This window comes from Pinus tabuliformis, chromosome 8 (assembly GCF_031772625.1).
Source record: "Pinus tabuliformis cultivar Carrire ecotype Pingquan chromosome 8, CPIR1, whole genome shotgun sequence".
NCBI classification, from domain to species: Eukaryota; Viridiplantae; Streptophyta; class Pinopsida; order Pinales; family Pinaceae; genus Pinus; species Pinus tabuliformis.
Window position 1 is genome coordinate 1,693,300 of NC_142294.1, and position 22,633 is coordinate 1,715,932.

Below are 22,633 nucleotides of genomic sequence, written 5' to 3' on the forward strand. Positions count from 1 at the left end.
CTTACATTTGTGAATGAGAGGGTTTGCACCTGTTAGAAAGAGGTCATCCACATACAACACCAGTATGAGAAGCTTGTCATCTTCAACCTTAAAGTAAAGGTTAGGATCAGCTTCATTCCTAGTGAATCCCAGCTTCATCAAGTAGCTATCGATCCTCTCATACCATGCTCGGGGTGCTTGCTTCAGCCCATAGAGAGCCTTCTTCAACCTGCATACATGAGATTTTCAATCATAAATCTCAAATCCTTCGTGTTGCTCCACGTAGGCCTCTTCTTTGATCAAACCGTGCAAGAACGCAGTCTTGACATCCATCTGATGTAGGTTCCATCCTTGTGAAGTCACAAGGGCTATGATCAAGCGGATGGTCGTATATCTGGCAACAGGTGCAAATATCATAGTCTATACCTCCCTTCTGGGATAAACCATGAGCAACAAAATGAACCTTATACTTTTCCATACTTCCATTTGCTGCATGCTTTATCTTGTAAAGCCATTTTGAAGTAACAATTGTCTTGTCCAGGGTCTGGGAACTACTTCCCAGACATCATTCTCCATAATAGACTCATATTCTATGGTCATAGCATCCTTCCATAGTTAATGCTTGATGACATCTGAGACTGATGAAGGTTTATTTTGTATGATCGTGCTCATGATGGTCAGGTATCCCTGATACTTGTTAAGTTTCTTACTTTGATGGAAGGTTCCTCAGGGTGCAGCATGTCCTTCAGCATCATCAAGTATCCCCCTAATCCATGAAGGCCTCTTCCTAGAAGAGGAAGGCTCATGTGGAGGAGGATCAATCGGATCCATGGGTTCTTCTACATTAGACATTGATTCATCAACCTTTTCTTTCGGTTCCCTGCTGGCGGCTTCTTGAGAGCTCCTCAAAGTTGGAAGATTGTTCACCTTGCTGAGAGCCATATCTTCGTCAAAGGTGACATCATGAGTAATTACGACTTCCCTTTGATCGGCTACATAGATTCTATAGCCTTTACTATTTTCACCATAGCCCACAAAAATTCCTTTCTTTCCAGATGCACCCAATTTATTTCTTTTCTCTTTCGGCACATGAAAATATATAGGGCTTCCAAAAATTCTGAAATGAGAAACATCAGGTTTCTTACCAGTGAACTTTTCTTCAGGAGTCTTGGAACCCAATGCTTGATGAGGGCATCAAATTTTGTACATATACGGCAGTGATTGTAGTTTCAGCCCATAGAAACTTTGGAAGTCTTTGATCATGTAGCATGGCCCGGATAGCTTCCATCATCGTGTGGTTCTTCCTTCCCACCACACCATTTTGCTCAGGAGTATGTGGTGTAGTAGTCTCCCTCTTAATGCCAACCTCAGGTATGCCTGAGTGAACCAACTGTAATATATCGGAGGTCTTGCTTTGGCTTGAGGGGAATGGTCCCCTTTTGAGCTTTCCTTTGGCACATCCCGGACATACACCTTCTTTCTCTACTTGGAATTTGGGCATCCCTGTTACCATCTGTCTTACATTGGGTAGAGCTTTGTAATGAAGGTGGGCAAACCTCCGATGCCAAAGTTCGGACTAAAGAGTTGTGTCACAAGACATGACATTTAGCGGACTTCCATTGACCTGATATAATGAATCAACACTAAACCCAAGAGTAAAGGCATCTTTAACATTATTTTTCCATATACATACCTTGCCATTGCTGAAGGTTACCTTGTAGCCTCTGTCTTCCATTGCCGAGATGGACACTAGGTTCTTTTTGAGGTCAGGTGCATTTAATACATCCTGGACTTTCTAGCCTTCTTGAATGGTTGTCCTCTTCCTCGATTCCCAGCTGTCCTCTTACCTTTGCTATTAAATTTTCCATCCCTTTGATTTGCCATCAGAGGGATTTTGATCATCGTCACGGTGAGAGTCCTTTCTATCAAGGCATTCCCTTGCATAGTGACCTGCTTTATTGCAAATGAAACATCGTCCTTTTCTTCCACCCTTAAATCCAGCCTTTCTTTTCGATTTAGACCCATAATTATTTCTTTTCTTAGCATGAGAAGAAAAAGCAGCAGGAGGACCTTTAGGCAAGGGCATTTCCTGCTCTTCTACCCTTGTTTGTTCTTGAATGCATCTAGCCATTAATTCCTCGAAACTAGGAATTACATTATTGTTCAGAAGAGTAGTCCTGAACACATACCATTCAGATGGTAATCCTCTGAGAGTTGTGAGTGCCATTTCACTGTCAGTAATGGTTTCCCCAATAGATAGGATATCGTTCTTGATCTCGGTGATTCTTAAGAAGTATGCTTGCATACTTTCATCTTTACCCTTCTTGATTTCCCTCAACTTATTTCTAAGAAACAAAACTTGATTTGCATCATTAACTTTAAATAAACTCACCATTCTGTCGTAGATTTCCTTGGAGGTGTCTAGATCAGAGATGTAGGCCACCAAGCGCTTGTTGATAGAGTCCCGGATGATCTTCTTTGTTTTGACTTCTCCATTTTTCCATTTGTTCTAGGCAGCAGCAGATGCATTTGATGAAGGCTCAACAATATTGCCTCTTACATGGTCCAGCACTCCTTGATATTCAAGGGTTAGATCGATAGACATCTTCCATCTGTGATAGTCAGCTTTCTCACGGAGCTTGTCTTCGGCAGGAAAGAGTGTTGAGGACCCCATAGTTCTTTTAGGATAGCCTTGCCAATCTTCTCTTCAATGATTGCTCTTGCTCTTGCTCGGGCTTTGTCTTCACCTCAGCTCTGATACCATGTTAAGTTATGGTATGTTCTATGCTTATAACAGTTTACTTCTTTTTCTTATTATATTCCACTGATTAGCAATCACATGTACATAAATTAAAGTGCAGATATAACATTAAACGATCGACAGAAAACAAGCCAAGACAAGAGACACAAGATGTGGCGGCTAGCCAGGGACAAACCCCACAATGTGTGGGGAAACCCTTTGATCAAATCTTCTTTTATATTCAATAATTCAGCAGAGAGAAATAGTACAATAAATCTGATTCATATCAGCAGTAGCAAACCCTAGATCAACAGCATCAACATTAGCGGCTTCATTATCAAACTAGGGCAGACCATATCTCACAAACCGACCGTCGGATTGACTTCATTCCACCACCAAAAGTTTTGGCTTCCAGAGGAGGTTCAAATGAACCTACAGCGCAGTTCAGATGAGGAGATCTTCTAGGCCACGTAATTCAATCTTTACTTCTGCAGTTGCAGCTTCAGTTTGAGCAGTTTCCGGCTTCAAACTAGGGCAGTCGATATCTTGCAAACCGTTCATCGGATTGACTTCATTCCACCACCAAAAGTTGTGGCTTTCAAAGGAGGTTCAGATGAACCTACAGCGCAGTTCCAAAGAGGAGATCTTCTAGACCACGCAAGTCAATCTTTACTTCTGTAGTTGCAGCGTCAGTTTCAGCAGTTTCCAGCTTCAAATGTGTGAGAGAGAGAGACCCATTTCAGCGCAGAAGAGAAGAGACTCATATCTGCGCAGTAGAGAGAGAGAGATGTGATGAGATGAGTGAGTCCAAATGAGGAAAAGTCCTCTTATATTTATACACAACGTTGGTGGGTGAATAGATGCGACTGTTGGGCTTCTGATCCTACATGAGTTGTAGGTCGGCTTGATAATAATTCCATAATCAAAATAAATTCATATCTCCATGAATACTTATCGGAATTGGATGATCTTTATATCAATCCTACACCTCTCGACGAGAGGAATCTAATAAAAATATTATTAGCCATGAATAAGATGACCCACATGAATTTTTTCCCTGGTTGCCAATTTTAACAAGTGCCCTGCTTCAAATGGTCCTGAAAGACTCCCTTATCCATCTCTTTTATTCAAATTTATGTTTGTTTTGAATTTCAAATCAAACCTGACAAGAGAGATTAATAGAAAAGGGGAATGCTAAGCCTCCATTTATTGTCCAAATTAAAGCCTTACACATTGCCTACAAAACCAATTCCAACCAGAGCTCCTTCTCATCTACTCCTAGTCTTTGTAGGTATTTCCAATCAGTGCTAGAGTACCCATTCCTTAATAAAACAAATCATATGTTTTGTTTCTTTTCTTTTTCAGATTCGATCATTTCTTAAACCTTAAACTAACTGTTGATTGTTATTAGTGTTGGAATATGGATATATGATCATATTATTAAATGTAATAATCATATTATTATTGGAAATTCCCTCATAGGAGGCAAAGACACATACACATAGTAAGAAGAATTAGTGTATGAAAAGTACTAATTAAAGATATAAAATTTAATATATTTTTTAATATTCAATTATATATATATATATATATATATATATATATATATATATATATATATATATATATATATATATATATATATATATATATCTGTGTGTGTGTGGGGGAAAACCTATTATTTGTTAAGATAAAAGATGATATTAAAGAAAGTATGTCACTTCTTTTTCCAAAGTAATTATATTTTCATGAATAGGCAATTAGAAACAAAATGGTTATTTAATTTGTTTCTTTAATACTAATTAATGGATATTTTATTTTAATTGGTTTATTTCACTTTGAATATTTTAGGCTAGATATTTTGTTGAGAATGCAACAAGATGATGGAGCTTAGTGGAAAGAAGTCGCCTTCACTAAGTGGGCTCGCAGGCTATTTTTGGCGCAAAGTCTATTTTTAGACATATGGATCATGGTCTATGAGTTGCAAGATGTTATTTGTGGATGATTGGTCATGTTGGTAAAAATAGATGCACTTCTATTTTTAGACATATGGGCGGAGTCTATTTTTAGAATGCTGGGCTAAAAATAGAACAGTTGAATATTATTAGCTCTTTATAATATTTGGACTATAAACATTATCTTATCCTCTTGGAGCATTTAAATTTGAGCTACAAATGTGGCACATGCAATTGCCAGAAGGAAATACACTTTTCTTATGGGTCAGTTGAACTATTGCATGATGGACTTCAGTTAGAACTCAAGTGATTGAGTTTGGTGGAGTTGATTGAGGAGTTGATGGAGTTGTGTTCAGTTTGACTTGGTTGAACTAGTTGTATTTAGTCTAACTACAGAATACACTAACGATGAGTGATGTGAATTAATTGTTAATTAATTCACTAATTATTAACTCATAAAGCAACTAAAGAATACATCAGTTAACTCAGTGCATGGACAGTTTAGTGGAGACAGGTGTTAAAGGTTGAGATTGCTATCAGTTGTGACTATAGTTGTGCATGAGATTTGCATAATCAATGGGATTGAGTAATGCCAATGAGGATTGCGTGGTTCAGCCAAGAAATACGAGTTTGCTTCAGCCATTCATCATGATTTCTCTTGCAGATTGCGCAGTGGAGGCAGGCAAACAGTGGAGGAGATTTGAGGCTTCAAATCTGAGCTAGTTTGTGTGTAACAGGTGGAGATAGTGCTGGATACTTGAGAGGAGTATTGTACTATGTATTGTTATATGTTCTCTATCATTATAATATACAGATAGTGTGGGGTTTCAAGCTGTATGATTTCCCCGGGTTACAATCTGTGTTAATGTGTGCATGCAATTGATGTTTCATTGATTTTAATGCTGCTAAATTGATGATCAACGTAGAGGAGATTATGTATTGTGCATGTATTCCGTAATAGTGTATAATTGGGATAATCTCTGTGAATAAGTGTCATATTATTCAAAATTTCTACATGGTATCGAAGCCAAGTTGATCATCAGATCTATTATTCAGAAAGTGATTACATTTTATTTCTTTAGTCAGAGTCTGTAATTGGGCCCAGTAGCCTCTGGATTCATCCTTCTTTTGGAAGGTGAGATATCCGGTAAGAGCCCATACAGTCAATCTCTGTACGAGAAATACTTTTTTCTCACGAATTTTAGATCAGAAGCGGTTGAGTTTTGAGTTGGTGGAATTCGAATTTGCAACAGTGTTTTCTTGGTGTCAAAGTTGAAATGTCTTTCAACGGATTGCGATTGGAGTATGCTTTTGAAGGAAGCTCGAACTATATTGCATGGAAATACAGGATGGAGGCGGTGTTAGATGACAATGGGTTGAAGGATTTCATAGAGGCTGAAGTCCCAAAGCCTACTAATGCTGCTCACATTGAGGTTTGGCAAAAGAAGACAACAAAGTGTCGAAGGATTCTGTTGGAGGGCGTGAAGGATCACATTGTATCCAGCCTGCATGGAAAGGCTTCTCCATACTTGATGTGGAAAGCGTTGACATATTTATTCCAAAGCAAGAGCGACTAGAGGAAGTTGGCGCTCAAGGATAAACTCATAAACGTTAAGTGTGAGAATGGAGACAGTATGCCCAGGTATCTCACGAAGTTCACCCAATGCTGGGATGAGCTGGGAAGTGTGGGGGTGACTGTAGATGATGAGGACTTGGTGAGCTTGGCTCTCCTTTGTCTTCCGAAGAGTTGGCATTCGTATCAGGACTCTGTCAATGGTCGGGAGAAATTGACAGGATGGGAGAGACTCTGGTCAGATCTTGTGCAGGAGGAGATCAGACGGAGCACCAGAGACAGTTCTTCATGCATGCATGATGAGGAGAACTGTGCCTTAGCGAGCAAGGTGAAGAAGGGGAAGGAGAAGGGTTCTCTTTCTGAATCCAGTTCTTCCAATGATGGGAAGAAGGTTGACAAGTTGAAGGTGAGATTCTTTCATTGTCATGAGTTGGGCCATTATGCTAGTAATTTCCCAAAGAAGAAATCCAAGAAGGGATTCGAGGAAGGATCTGAAGGTGAGGCACTTGCTTCACAATTTGAGTTGGATTTCACACTCTTCGCATGTATGGTTTCATCCATAGTGGGAAGTGGTTGGTTTCTTGACAGTGGAGCTTCTTTCCACATGACTGGTGACAAAAGGTTGTTCAGTAATTTGGAGGTGAAAGATCTCCAGATACTCATAGTGATGGGTAATGATGAGAAGTATAGTGTCTCGGGTGTAGGCACGATTATTTTTCAGAGGGAGCATGGAGCTCGCCTTACCTTGACCGATGTCAAGTATGTACCAGGACTAAAGAGAAACTTTGTGTCGATCGCGATGCTGGAAGACAGAGGCTGTGATGTAGTCTTCAGTAAGGGAAAGGTTTTCCTTACACACATCATCACTAGACAGGTGAAGCAAATTGGTTCACGAGTCAAGAACCTGTATGCTCTTGAGGTTCAAGATGCATGCAAAGCCTTCAGCAGTGAGGCAACTGATGGAGACTTGGTGGTTGAGAGGGAGCGTATATTACCTCTCAACATGCAGAGCCAGAAGAAGTCTCAGACGATTGTGGAGGAGCCACGATTGGTGCAGCAGCTTCAGGAGGTTGTGGAGCAGCCACAACAAGGGAAGCTGAGAGGAGATCGAGTAGAGACATCTACTCATGCAGAGACCTCTAGTAGGGGGAAACTTCGAGCCAGGTGGACTGAGGGATCACATGCAGCCATACCTCCAGGCAGGAGGTGGGGCAATATAGAGTGATCGTCCCAAGGAGGAGGGGTAGGATCCTTGAGGTACCCAACCTCTTGGATGAGACCTTGCTACGGGAGCCTCGATGTGGAGTAGCAGGAACTGACTGATTGGGTAGAGACAGATGCAGATGGAGCAGCAGATAGAGCAACAGTGTAGGGAATCCCAGGATAGCACATAGCTAGTAGGCTGCAGCAAATGCGAGAGGCACAAGTGTTTTGCACAGTGCTAGGTGGCACAGAGAAGTGTGCAATGGTGCGAGATGCATGGAGATGTTTCAGTAGCGCATATGTCAGAGAGGGAGCACTTGTCAGCAGCAGGTAGAGCTTCAGCATCAGAGTATGTTCCTAGCCCAACAGAGTGGTCAGTTGGGAGTGTTTTTGTTCCAAGTGTTGTTGGAGCAAGTGGACCGGGCAAATGTGTTGCATGCAGAACATTCTAGAGTTGCAGGATAGGGGTTGCAGATAATCCATATCTTGTTGAGAGGGAGTGTTGAGAATGCAACAAGATGATGGAGCTTAGTGGAAAGAAGTCACCTTCACTAAGTGGGCCTGCAGGCTATTTTTGGCGCAAAGTCTATTTTTAGACTATGTCTATTTTTATACATATGGATCATGGTCTATGAGTTGCAGGATGCTATTTATGGATGATTGGTCATGTTGGTAAAAATAGATGGAATTCTATTTTTAGACATATGGGCGGAGTTTATTTTTAGACTGCCAGGCTAAAAATAGAACAGTCAAATATTATTAGCTCTTAATAATATTTGGACTATAAACATTATCTTATCCTCTTGGAGCACTTCAGTTTGAGCTACAGATGTGGCACATGCAACTGCCAGAAGGAAATACGCTTTTCTTATGGGTCAGTTGAGCTATTGCATGATGGACTTCAGTTAGAACTCAAGTGATTGAGTTTGGTGGAGTTGATGGAGTTGTGTTCAGTTTGACTTGGTTGAACTAGTTGTATTTAGTCTAACTGCAGAATACACTAGTGATGAGTGATGTGAATTAATTTCTAATTAATTCACTAATTATTAACTCATAAAGCAACTAAAGAATACATCAGTTAACTCAGTGCATGGACATTTCAGTGGAGACAGGTGTTAGAGGTTGAGATTGCTATCAGTTGTGACTATAGTTGTGCATGAGATTTGCATAATCAATGGGATTGGGTAATGCCAATGAGGATTGCGTGGTTCAGCCAAGAAATACGAGTTTGATTCAGCCATTCATCATGATTTCTCTTGCAAATTGCGCAGTGGAGGCAGGCAAACAGTGGAGGAGATTTGAGGCTTCAGATCTGAGCTAGTTTGTGTGTAACAGGTGGAGATAGTGCTGGATACTTGAGAGGAGTATTGTACTATGTATTGTTACATGTTCTCTATCATTATAATATACAGATAGTGTGGGGTTTTCAGCTGTATGCTTTCCTCGGGTTAGTGTTAATGTGTGCATGCAATTGATGTTTCATTGATTTTAATGCTGCTAAATTGATGATCAACATAGAGGAGATTATGTATTGTGCATGTATTCTGCAATAGTGTATAATTGGGATAATCTCTGTGAATAAGTGTCATATTATTCAAAATTTCTACATATTTTAGGAGTAGGTTAATAAGTGATAAATTTGCTTTTATATTTGTTTTTGTGTCATGCCCAAGGTTAGAATTTGAAGCACACCATGTTCGATTTAGAATACCTTTTGTTAAGTCAATGTTTTTTTGTGTACATGATGTGTAGTGTTAATGGTGACCTTTGAAAATAACATTCCTCAACTTGAATGTAAGACATTTAATGTGGTCATATTTTACTTTCATGAATCTCTCTTGAACTATGATAATGGAGGTTGGCATGACTACTTAGTAGTATGCTCCTAAGGACTACGAACCTTTTTAGATCTTTCTTGAATAGTCTCTCGGGATTTTAACTTATAAGAAAGAGGGCCCCTCATAGAGAGGGGAAAGAAGATCTTAGAAATTCATATGACAAGTTAGTTTATGTTCAACAAAATAGGGTATTTGTACATAGGGTGAACACCCTTAAGCAACCACTCACATTAGCAAATCAAATATTAATATACCAGTTTATTATGTGGTTAAAACCCTCAAAGAGGGAAACAATCTACAACCCCAACCAATGCAACCACTTGAGACAATATATTAATGCAAAGGAAAAATATAACACATAAGAGTTTTTGAGAATCAATCTTCAAAAAATGACCCTCTATACTCTTTAAATAAAGATCATGGACCTATCAAGTGTTATGTTATATATTAATATAGTTGTTAATATCAAAGAGAATATGGATTGATGCATCAATTTATATCTAGAACATATTGTGACCATTGGATTACATAACTACAAATGCATACTAAAGAAGCACACTTCATCAGTGGATATTGAATGCACCTCATTAGTAGATAAGGATGAAAATTCATAAGAAATTGGTCTTAAACTTTGTGATTATCTGGGGACTCGTAATCTCACATATCACTCCTCAATCACAAGGGTGAATAATTATACCAATAAGACAAGTTGAACTAGTGCATAAACTAGTATAATCTTCAATCTAAAGCTTTTGAACTGAACTTCAATGAAGATATGTCCAAAAAACCACAAATATAGATGATGAGTGGTTCATTTGAAATGAAATTCAAGAGCATAATTTATAGAAGTGAGCATCTGGCATGTTTGAACATACACTCATTACTTGATCATTTTCCAAGTAATTTGACTAGAAGAAGCTAATATATTATGTTGATTGGTGAATGAATAGGACACTTTTATGTTATTAGTGAATATATATGACCAATGGAGTTATCTCTAAATTTAGAAATAATTAGGTGTTGAACAACATCCAATTGTATAGTTGAAAATAAATCAAATGATTCTATATTCCATGCTAGATCTTCCCAAATATGTTGATTTGATGAAGTGAATTGAATCGAGTAATAGATATCCTATTAAAGAGACCAATGGCTATTATAGAATTCCAAAATTCTAATTGAATTTTAATACATAGGACTTTGAAACTTGAAGCTTGATTATCATCATTGACACTGCCCCTATTAGGTGTAAGGATATAATATTGTTGAAGGGATCCAATCTTGAGATTTTGGGTTCTTATGGTTATTCAATGTATCTTCGGGTTTCGTTGGTAGACCACTAACCAATTTTGACTTGATTAATGTGGTGTTCTTGGTTGATCACTAACATTTCTATTTCATTATGTACACCTTCATAGATATGTAGAGAGTACCATTCCCTTAACTCATGTTTTAATTCAAAAGGCATGCAAAATTGGGCCCTAATGATCTCCAAAATATCCAATTGGAATAAGTTTTTTAAATCCTTTTTATTTTATGATTTCTCCATGCAAATGTGACTTTACCTATATGTGAATTGGATGGAAAAAAAATTGCCACTTCTTGACTTGTTGATTCCATCACCAAGGACTTATCTAACACTAATGAATTTTTTTCTTTTTAGCTTTCCTCCTCTTTTTATATTTGTCTAAATGCTGATTAGTATTTCCACATTGAACACAAGGATGGAGATCAAATCATCGATTCTCCATCTGACCAACTCGATGAAAATATTGGCATTTAACATTATGATGTTGAACTGCAATAAGTGAAATGGAATCTCCTTGAAGGAATCCCACACTATACAAGTGAATTGGTCTAGAGTATTTAGGAATACCAAAGGAAACCTCCATATCCAAATCTTCTTTTGTATTTTTTGCTGCAAATTTATTCCATTGTTTAATAAAAGTATTGGAAATATTATTCTAAATGTGTTGCTTAAAAGTATATGGAATTTGATTTGTTGCATGTTGCTACTGTTGGGTCTCCAAAATTTCATCCACTTTAACCTTCATTTCCATCATTTAACCCTCATTCTATAACTCTATAGCCCCATAATCCTACATTAAGTAACCACTTTCATAATTGTATGGGTTTATCATTATTATTTTCCGAATCATTGATTTTAAGTATTTTAGATGAATTTGTGATTAAATATTAGGAAATTAACATGTTTTCATATACATCGAAAAGTGATTTGAGTTTTGTGATATTGTAGGCCTACTTGGAGATTATAGAAGGGTCCTACTTGGCCACCCAACCACAAATTCGAATTTCAAATTCCAACTCATGAATATTTGTGGAATAATTGTAGAAGATGTGGATCATTAACTATGCACATTCCAAGACGAAGAATCATGAATGAGAGAATTTTGAGAGGATTTGTATCTTACATTTTTTGGGGATTGGTTGTAACCACGTGAGATAAATGTGGATTTAGGAGAGATTTAAGGATCTGTATTTATTGAATATTTATCCTTAATTTTTGTATAAATAGGAGTGCAACCTTCATACAAAGGGTTGTTAAGTAGCTAGTGGTTAAGTGTTAGTGTGAGTGTTAGTTTCTAGTTGGAGGTTCCAAGTTCCATCCAAGATGTGATTTGTAAAGTGAGGAGAGAGAATTCTTGTAATATTTTGTAAAACATTTTATGAAATACATACTGCCACTTTGATCTCCACAATGTGATGATAGTTGTTCAATGTGCTTACTGAGGAATGGAGGGCCCCATCAACCTCAGTTTGCACACCTTTGTACATATTGGTAACATAGTGTAGTTGTTTTATTTAATTTATTTTCATCAAGTGTGTTTTCATTTTATGCAAGTTTGGTTTTCCTTTCAGCAAGTGTGATTTCATTTCATCATGTGTGAGTGTGATTTCAATTCAGCAAGTGTGATTTCAATTATGCAAGTGTGATTTCCTTTATGCAAGTGTGATTTCAATTTCTTTATGTTTAGTATGATTTGGATTAGATTCATTTAACTTGTTTGGTAATTATTTTTAACTACAATAGTTTAGTATATTCTAATAAATAACCACCTAGTACATATAGTATAGGTATACCTCATCAGTTCTACAAACCCAAGGTTGAAAATTAATGATAGGGATTTAACTTAAAATTAAATCACCCAACAACTACACCAAAGACAAATTTTGTCAGTGAACCATAAAAATTTAGGTTCATGTATAATGTTAGCCTCATTTGAATATTCAGATGTAGCTATATTACTATGTTGATCTTGTGTTGACTGTTAATTAGAATCTATAAGTTGAAATTAATCGACATCGAATTCGAATAAGGTATAGTTATGAAAAATACTAGTTTAAAATATTGTAGAAGTTATTGATTCTTGAGTTGTAAGTCATCAAGTTGAAGTTATGAATTCATCTCAAGACATTCAAGTTTGGCTAGTGAAACTTGCAAACAAGTTAGATTAGATTGAATATTTCCTTTGCGGATCATGGTTTTGTTGTACTGAACAATGAGTATTAGAGTGTTCAACAACTCTAGTAATTCTTACTTTGAGCCATTTGAAAAGTTTGAATGAGGCCTCCTTGTGTAGATAGGTGAGAAAAGTGTGATTGGTTTGACAAAAAAGAGGGCTTCTTACAAACCCGCCCTTTGACAATAAGACCCAACAATTTAGACTTAGAAGGTGGAGTGTATTGAGTTCAAATGAGAATGCACCCAACAATTTTAATGTGATTCAATTTAATTTTGATTTGGCACATACAAAAAAAGGCCTATTGCAAGTACCCAATGTTGAACTAATGTTGAGCAAGAAGTAAAATTTATGTAAATAAGAATTAAATGTTGATATATATTTGTCATTATAAATAAATGTGGTCAATAACTTGAATCTATCAATACTATTTACATTTTCTTTTTTGGCAATAATTATATGTGCTTGAATTTCATTAAGTTTCCTTCGATTGTAGAGGTTTAATTAATCCTTAAATGCTTGTGCTTGCAATATGAAGTGATGGCTAGGCATGAAAAACATCATGGTTGTAATGGCATTTAAGTACACACAATGCTATTAATCCCTTTACGAAAATTCTACATTGGATAAAAGTTTTAAGGCCAATAATAATGATTACCAAGATATTACAATTAATCCCCCTTAAACATGCACCCATTTAGATAGATTTGATAGACATTTAAAGAGGATCATACCTTTTACAACATCTGAATATCCAAATCCCAAACTTGGAAAGATACAATGCCTCCCCACTTAAGTTTAGAAAATATGTGGATCTCCTATGCATGTTTTCATCAAAAAAATCCTCCCTAAAGAGATTTTTACAAATGCCTCAAATTAAATTGAGACATAAAGTCTTTTACTTAAATGAAAGACATATTTCTAATAAAACTCATGTGTGTGTGTGAGAGAGAGAGAGAGATTCTTCTATCAAAGCAAGTAATTTTGGCAAAATTTTACTAATAAATACAAATATGTGCATTAAAATTAATCTTGTATGAAATATACACACTCTATGCAAACACATGATAAAAAACCATACCAACTAAACTTTTAAGATCAACTTACTTCTTCATTGATTTGATTATTTTGTGGATGGTTGAATAGGAGATAAAAACTTAGCAGAAAAGTATTAAACCATTCTCAACATATGTATTTATCTTGTGATCTCAATTTATAGTACATGTATTTGACCAACCTTAGATCTAGATCCCACTAACAAGTTATTAGTGGATAATGACAAAACCTAATCAATAATTAAAGATAACAACTCATAAGAGGGTGGTCTTAGACTTTGAAATTGTTCAAGGACTCACAATTTGATAAGGATAAACACCAAAGAGTGGTAATCTTTTGTTTAATAATGAAGATGGGTAAAATGTAGAAAAATAGTATAATATAGAGTTAGAGATAAATACTAATCATTTCTTTGAAATGCAAGTTGAAGAAAAGAAAACACCACTCTTTAAGGTGGATAAAGAAGATAAAAATCTCAAAAGGATAGTAGTTACAACTAAAACTCCATCTAAAACAATAAAAGGAAATGAATGAATCAATCAACTTTAACTGCAATAAATAATTCGAACACCTTTCAAATCCTAGACTTCCAATTTATCCCTTAAATCAAGATCATTCGATTTTTTATTCACCATCTGTCATTATGGGCCTTTCTCAAAAGATGTGACATGAGATTAAAAGTAGAAAAGAAAACATGAGAGGATAAAGACTTTTTTTTTTTAAGTAATTTTCGTTAAAACAACAACAAAATTGTATACTAATATGTAATATTTATAAAACTAATTGCACAACAAAACTCTAATTGTATTCTATTAAAGATCATATATAAATATGACAAGTATTGGTTTGAGATAGAGATTCTATCTTAACCATACAATCAACTAGTTGAGAAAATATCTCAACCAAACACCAAAGTAGGAATTATATTAGTTGGAATAAATCTCTAAAATCCAACTAATTAAAAATCACGCAACAATTACATTTAATGATGAAGAACATAAATCAATATGCACAAGACAAGTAGGAGTTAAATCTCCAAGTCCCTCCTTTAATGAGTACTTGTCTTTGATCTTCTTGTTTGCAAATTCTTCATTAGTTTCCTTAGAACATATTCAAAATTGCATAGATCATTCTCCATCAAGTTGTCTCATAACCCTCATAAAGGTGTATTCAACAAACGATATTCCTGAGTTCCACTCTCTAACTCCCGAATCACAGATCTCCTGAAGTCAATTACTCAATAGCGTCCCAAGTTGTCGTATAACCTCATGAGAAGACCACTCCCAAGTCTCCAACAAATGAGGGATCCTTCCCTAGATCCACAACTGTCAAACTATCTAGACAACCATCCATATTGAGTTTTACACCACTTGATCTCTTGAAATAGTTACTTCAGACACAATAAATCACGTGTTTACAACAAATGAGATACCAGTCATTATATGGACGAGTTCCCATCTACCGATATACATGGGTGCCAACCATTGTACTCACTAGTTGTATAGGAAATTTGTCTAGATACGGAATGTATCTAGAGTCAGTTGTATAACATGACCAGTTTATATGATTTTGGAAATTCTTCACCATGTACATTTATTCGACAAACAAGTGATAAATAAATCTTTCTACTAAAAACAATTGAACTATGCAGCAAAATAACTACTCCATTTTATTTGGTTTCCTATGGTAACATTGGGCACCTATCTTGTCTATTTGAATTTGGTCCACTCCCTGGGCATCGCAAACATGTTCAAATGATCCCAGATATTGAATGTTGTTTCATTAGAAACAATCTAGATGCTTTAGCTCACATGATCCCATTGCTATGAAATTTAGCTCATCAAGCCTACGATGCCACGATCCCATCTCTGAACTTCACAGTTCAACATCCTCTTAAATTCAATGTGGGCGGTGGGTTCTAAATTTGGTGACATGCAGGAAATTGTAGAGCCCAACAATTAGATTTCTTATGCTCATAGGTAACAACAATTAGACCAAATTCTACAGGTCCAATAATATAACAACACAACATGTTTCCAGTTTGATTATTGCAGATGGAATCGATCCATAACAACAAACGGTTGGAGTTGTGGCCACTAATCCCACATTATGGTGGCCCACCAACAATGGCTGAGCATATTTCATAAATGGTGGTGATCTCCTTATAGTTCCCAATTTTTTTGGATGCGATAAGAGGGTTGAACATCGATTCGTAAACCTAGAGGTCTGCAATTCCATGTGGCTTCTTCCTGACCCGATGCTCATTTATTTAGTCCTGAAAAATCGGCTAACACAACAACAGCCACATGCTACATGTGACATCTAATCCAAACACAAAATTACTGGCATACAAGACTATGATATCTCTCTCTCGAGCGCAAATACTTTTTTTTTTTTGTTTCAGTATGAAAAAAGCAATCTATATATATCCAAGTATATTCAGTACATAATGTATTAGATGGTGCCAGCATGCCATCATATATCTTCAGATGCAGTCATATCAAGTCTGTCTCTATTTGAAAACACAAAAATATATAGTATACAATCTAGATTTATGTCTATGTACCCAGTGGTATTAACATATGAAAACAGTTGCAATCATATATCTGAACTGTTCTAATTAGAAAACAGTTAGGTATCTAATATGTGGAAGTTTTTTATGCACAAAAACAAAGAAAAATTATAAACAGTGTCACAAAAACCACTAAAAAAACCATAAAAAACAACATATGTACTCCTCCAGAAAATTTGATGCTATCTAGGTAAAGGAAGCACCCCGACGTCTACAATGTTATCTCCCAGCTTGATTTCTATGTGCATCCCATCCAAAACATCTTGTAGCCCCCTCTTAGACAGTCGATCAACATTTTGATTGAAGTCCCATCCAATATGCAAAATCGTTGAGTCTCTAAAAGAGGCCCAAAGATTCTCGATTTGACTGAGTGAGCCATGGAGCAATGGTTGGCTAACTTTTGTGCAACCCTTAACATGGTCAATAATAATCCTTGAGTCCCCAAATATGTGAATAGAAGGGATGTTAAGATAGCTAGAGAACCAGAGAAGGCCCCATAGAGCCATCGCTTCAACCCTCATATTCGTGCCTCTGCCAGCTCCCCAGTGAACCCAAAATTCCTGCTCCTGTGATATAGCAATCCAGAAACCATAGCCACATCTGTTCCTTTGTGCCACCCCATAAAAAAAACCAGTCGGGTACTCCATCCTAGGGCCAGTCTGTTTGTGAATGATCTTCTTAGGCCCTGTGTCATGTTGTTTACCAATAGAATACCATTTAATAATGTGATCCAACACATGCATAACATTACCTCTGTAATTTTCAAAAATGATTTTGTTACGCCATCTCCAAATCTCCCAGAAGAGAATAAGGGGGATGTTCCGCCATGTGGAATTTTGATTACTCCACCAACTCAAACAAGCAATAATGTTGTCATATTGGTTATAGGGAAAACCAATAGAACCAGCAAGATTGCTCCAAACCTGTGCAGTCATAGAGAATTTTAGAAAAATATGGAAATTGTTCTCCTCTGCTTTCATGCATAGGACACAAATACCTGGCCCATGCCAATTCCTCTTCTGGAGGTTCTCCCAAGTTATATTTTTATTCTTCCAAACCAACCAAAGAAAAAGAATGATCTTAATTGGGATTTTAGATTTTCAAAATTTGTAGAACCAACATACCTTTGTGTGTTGTACTTCCTGGCGATAGATTGTGGAATATATACCAGTGACCACAATGCTCGGGCCCTCCTTCATCTTGCCTATCTAGGCAATCTTGTCCCTCTCTTCCTCATGACAAATTCCTAAAATCTTCTTGCCAGTTCTAATCTGTTCCCACTCCCGCGCCATATGCTTGTCCAAGCCCAGTTCCCACGCCCATTTCCAAATAGGACATTGAACCTGCCATTCCGAAATGACCTGGCACCAAAAGAAGATCCCACAGCTATTTATACAATGTATCAAACCATCTGATATACGACTGTCATCTTCAGTGCCCAGTATGTGATCCATTCCAATAATAATCTGGTGTCCAGAACCCAGTTTCCAAGCAAGATTCTGCAAAAAACATTTACTATTTTTTATGACGCTGAGCCAAATGGCCGAGCCCGATGCAATCCCAATACGCCCTCTGTGCATCCAGATAGGAAAATCATGGTCCTTTTGATACTTATGTCTTAATATCATGCCCCAAATTATGTTCCCAAATAACCCCCTCCATAATGATTTCTGCAGTAACGCGAGCCAAATCTCCTCAGATTCAATATCCCCCAGCCACCCATTCGCTTAGGAAGAGAGATATGGTCCAACTTGACTAGATAGAGTTTGTTATTGTTAGTCATACCGGACTAGATGTATTTGGCCATAATCTGATTGAGACTCTTAATAATGGTGAGAGGGAGATGATATAGATGTGCCCAATATACTCCCAACTGTGTGATCACCGCATGGGTCAATGTGATGCGGCCCCCCAAAGATAAACATCTGAATTCCCACCCCGATTTTTTTTATAGAAACAGTCCACAAGCCATATCCAATTGTTTACCTTATAACTACAGGGCTTAATATGATAGCAAAGATATTTCATGCCCCTCGACAATAATTCAGAATCCACCCCAAATAGTCTATGTATATATGTAATAACCTCCATATCGCATATGTCATGTAATACGATAGACTTTTGAAGATTCATGAACAATCCAGTAGCATTCCCAAACTTTGTAAATATATGAAAAAGTGTCAGCCATGCATACCTATTGAGCATCCCCATGATGAGAACATCATCAACAAAAAAACTATGTGAAATTCTGATGTCTCTTCCCAATTGCAGTGCATGAAACCGTCCCTCTGCCACCGCTTTTTTTATATGTAATCTCAGACCATCCATTTCCAATATGAATAATAGAGGAGATAGTGAACATCCTTGTCTGAGTCCCCTCCCTGCCTTCAATAAATTTGTAGGATACCCATTAATAACAACAACATAATTAACATTTGACACATGCCATAATCCACTCGGCAAATCTGGCTTGGACACCAATTTTATGAAGTACCAACCATAGGTAACCCCAGTCAAGGCAGTCATAGGCCTTCTGTAAGTCAACCTTCATAATAGAAGCATTTAATTTTTTAGAATGGATTGACTGCGTGCATTCCTGGGCAATCGCCACAGCATCATGAATTTGTCTATTTTGCAGGAAGTCGAACTGCTCAGGGGATATATACTTAGAAAGAGTATGCTTAATCTTGTTAGCAATAGTTTTTGAGATAATATTATAGATAAGATTACAAAGTGAAATGGGTCTATAATCCAAGAAAGAGTTAGAAGGAGTCCTTTTTGGAATGACAACAATATATGTAGAATTTATATGTGGGTGTATATATCCCTTGGTCCACGATTCCTCCACCATGTCAAGAAGATCCTACTTAAAAATGTCAAAGAAATGTGTAAAAAGTTCCACCGTCCACCCATCTGGTCCCAGACTCTTGTCCCCCTTAAAATATTTAAGCACCCCCAGGATTTCCTCCTCCGAGACAACTTTATATAGATCCGAGTTTGCATCCTCATCGAACATGGAGGGATATAATTCCACCCCCCAAATTTGGTCCTCAGCACTGTCCAAATCCCTATGATGGTAGGCCTTATGAAAATGAAGAACATCGGCTCTACAAATGTCCTTATGCATATGATCCTGCTTACTGGCAGCATCAGTGATCTCCCATATGGAGTTGATCTTTCTCCTGTGATTGGAAAATCTATGAAAAAATTTAGTATTCATGTCCCCTTCCCGAATCCATATGGCCCTACTCTTTAGGCACCAAGTAGACTCTTTAATAAGTAGTATATGTTTCTTTTTAAGTTCCAGGGCATGAATACGATTCCTGATAGCAACAGGGAGATTATGCACAAGCATATGTGGGCGAATGGCATCTAGTTCCCTCAAAATGTCAAGTAACTCTTTGTTCATTTGACTTCGTTTTCTCTTCTCCCATGCTTTTACATCCACCCTAAGAGCTTGAAGTTTATCCAGTATATGCATCATGGGGGAAGTGTCCCGAACCCTGACTCGATTCCAGACTTCCCGCACAAGATTGTTAAAATCCGGGTCTTCCAACCACACACAATTAAACTTAAAAGGCATCCCACATCTGAGATCCCCCCTCCTCCAATGTAGGATAATGGGCTGATGGTTTGAGATATAATTACTCACCACCTCTGATTGGACAATCCCAAGTCTCTCAACTAACTATTCATGTAAGAGGAAGTGATCCAGCCTCTTTGTGACATATCCATCCCCCGATCTACCATTGTCCCAAGTTGGAACAATCATAGAAGGGCATATATCAACAAAGTTGTAATCGATAATAATATCTTTGATCTGATCAGCCATAGCATCAACCTTTTTGGACCTCCCCCATACCTCATCTAGACCAATTGTACAGTTCAAATCCCCTGCAATGACAAGAGACACAAGTCCCAGAATCTCTAATGCTATCAGGTTATCCCATAAAACAACCCGATCTCTGTATGGGGCATATACATTTAAAATATGAATTCGACCCTTTAAACCACGGATATGACTAGCAAGGAAGATGCCAACAAAACATGAAATAACCTTAACTTTAAACCACCGAGGCTCCCATAGAGCCACCAGTCCCCCCGAGAGACCAACAACATTAGTGGCAGCCATATGCCAATCCAGAAGCATCTTCCTAAAATAGATTATCACTTTCGGAACTGCATGCATAGTTTCCTGTAGAAGGATGATATATGGACGAAGTGAAAAGAATAGTTCCTTGAGGGCCAGATATTTAGGGGAAACCCCTAGACCTCGGATATTCAATGAAAGGATGAAAGTCATGTTAACTTAGGTGCGGGTTTCTATGCTCTAAGGGCCCGAGGAGAGGTAGTAGCAGTGATACGAACATCAATGAGAGAATGTGCATCAGATGGACTAAAGGGGAGAGGTTGAGAGCATCCTCTGAAATATCCGTTATCCTGGTTGTGTTTTCAATGAACATTGATATTGCCCGCCGAAGAAGGACTAATGCAAGGGGACAATGAGCTAGGTGGCTTGTGGACAGTAAGAGTTTGAAGATCCATAGTCTTCTTCTAGAAGAGGAAGTCAAGATCACTATCCACAGAATTAGTAGGGGAATAAAGGGGCAAAATAGGCAACGTAGGACAAGTTCTAGACCCCGGGGATGGATGTGAGACACGTGAAGGTGACGGAACAGGGACATACATAATATGTGAGGAGGAGGGCGCGTCATATGACGTTGGAGGGGGAGGTACATTACTCAGTTGAGGTGGGTCGACACGGGGAGGGGGTGTAATCCTATCCAGTGGGGGTGGTGAGGTGTCATCAACTGAGGGAACACCAGACCCTTCAAAAGTCCAGGGGGATGAAGGAACATTGATAGGGGCAGAATCATTTAGAATCGCAGACAGATAAACAATGGGATGTACAAGATGAGAGAAAGTCAGAGTACCTGATGACCGTTGTGCATCACGCCTATGAATAGTCACCCCATTTTTGTTACGAGGAATATCAAATTTTTCATCATCCTTCTCCGACGCACTGTAGCAATGCCGCCTATGTGCCATATGCTTGCCACCCAATCGATGAGGACAGTGCGCCAAAAGATGTCCGGTATGATGGTAGTTTAGACATCGGAAATGAACCCCCCATAAATCCACCCGTTGGACCAGATGGGTGTCCCCCCATTGTAATTCAATGTGGTCTGAAAACCCACCTCTACACTCCTTTTCGATCAAAATCCATGCAACTCGCTTATCTTGTGCACCCAAACACCATGGATCGACATAAACAAACTTCCCAATAGCGTTTCCAATGTCCATAAAAAATTGTCGAGTCTAGAATTCAATGGGAAATCCCGGAAGTTTAACCCAAATCAATTTGTTTTGTGGTGTTTCCTTCAAAGGATTAAAGCCTATATACCAAGAATGCAAAGCCAGAAAACTCCTCCCTTTAATCCAAGGAATATCCTTGATTTTCAATAAGTCCTCCTGGCTGAGGAAATGGAAGTTGTACCATCTGCTTAACAATCTCACCACCGTAGGCATGTAGCCCAACAATGACTTCCATTTAGTGTCAACCCAATGCCTCATATCAGCTTCACTCAGATCAACGAAATGCCACTTACCAACAAGCGCCTGCTTCTACAGGCTGGTAACACAGTCGATCAACACATCATGACCAAAAACCAGTGCAGGCGCCAGGGTGGTAATTTTGATGGATCTTTGTTGACGTCGGGATCGCCGTCTGTTTTCTACGTGATATACCCCATGCAAACCAGGAGCCGCATGAACACCATCTGGCATGTGCATCGGGTCTTGTATCAAGTGCCAAGTGTCCAGGACGTTTGGGATCCCCATTTGCTTTGACTAAGAAAATAACCCATAATTTGATTCAGCATCCAACATGGCACGAATTAAGGCCCCATGTGTTGATGTGTCCGACTCCAACAAATCCATAATATCATAGAGTGGAAAAGGACAAGTGATACGGAAGATGAGGCAAAGAAATGAAAATAGTCTTAATAAACTGTCAGGGAGGTAGATCATAATTAGGAGAAGCCATCAGGAAATCTCTGCCAAGAATATCTAGGATCGGCAGAGCACTCATCACGAAGTATAGGACCCATGGAGAATAAGACCCACATACCGCCAAAAGAGAGGAACCGCTGTCAGATATCAATCCAAAAGGAGAAAGTACCGAAAGTATGGGAATAAAAAGAACAGTTCCTGAACAAGGGCATGTGAACGAGAA

The 22,633-nt window shown here is 37.9% G+C and overlaps 1 protein-coding gene across 1 annotated transcript; it reads right to left on the reverse strand.

The window, feature by feature from the left end:
• Positions 1–19,261: 19,261 nt before the first annotated feature.
• On the reverse strand, positions 19,262–19,981 carry LOC149233876 (uncharacterized). The gene has a single exon (XM_089461052.1). The coding sequence runs from the start codon at positions 19,979–19,981 to the stop codon at positions 19,262–19,264; it is 720 nt and encodes a 239-aa protein (XP_089317178.1).
• Between the last annotated feature and the right edge of the window lie 2,652 nt (positions 19,982–22,633).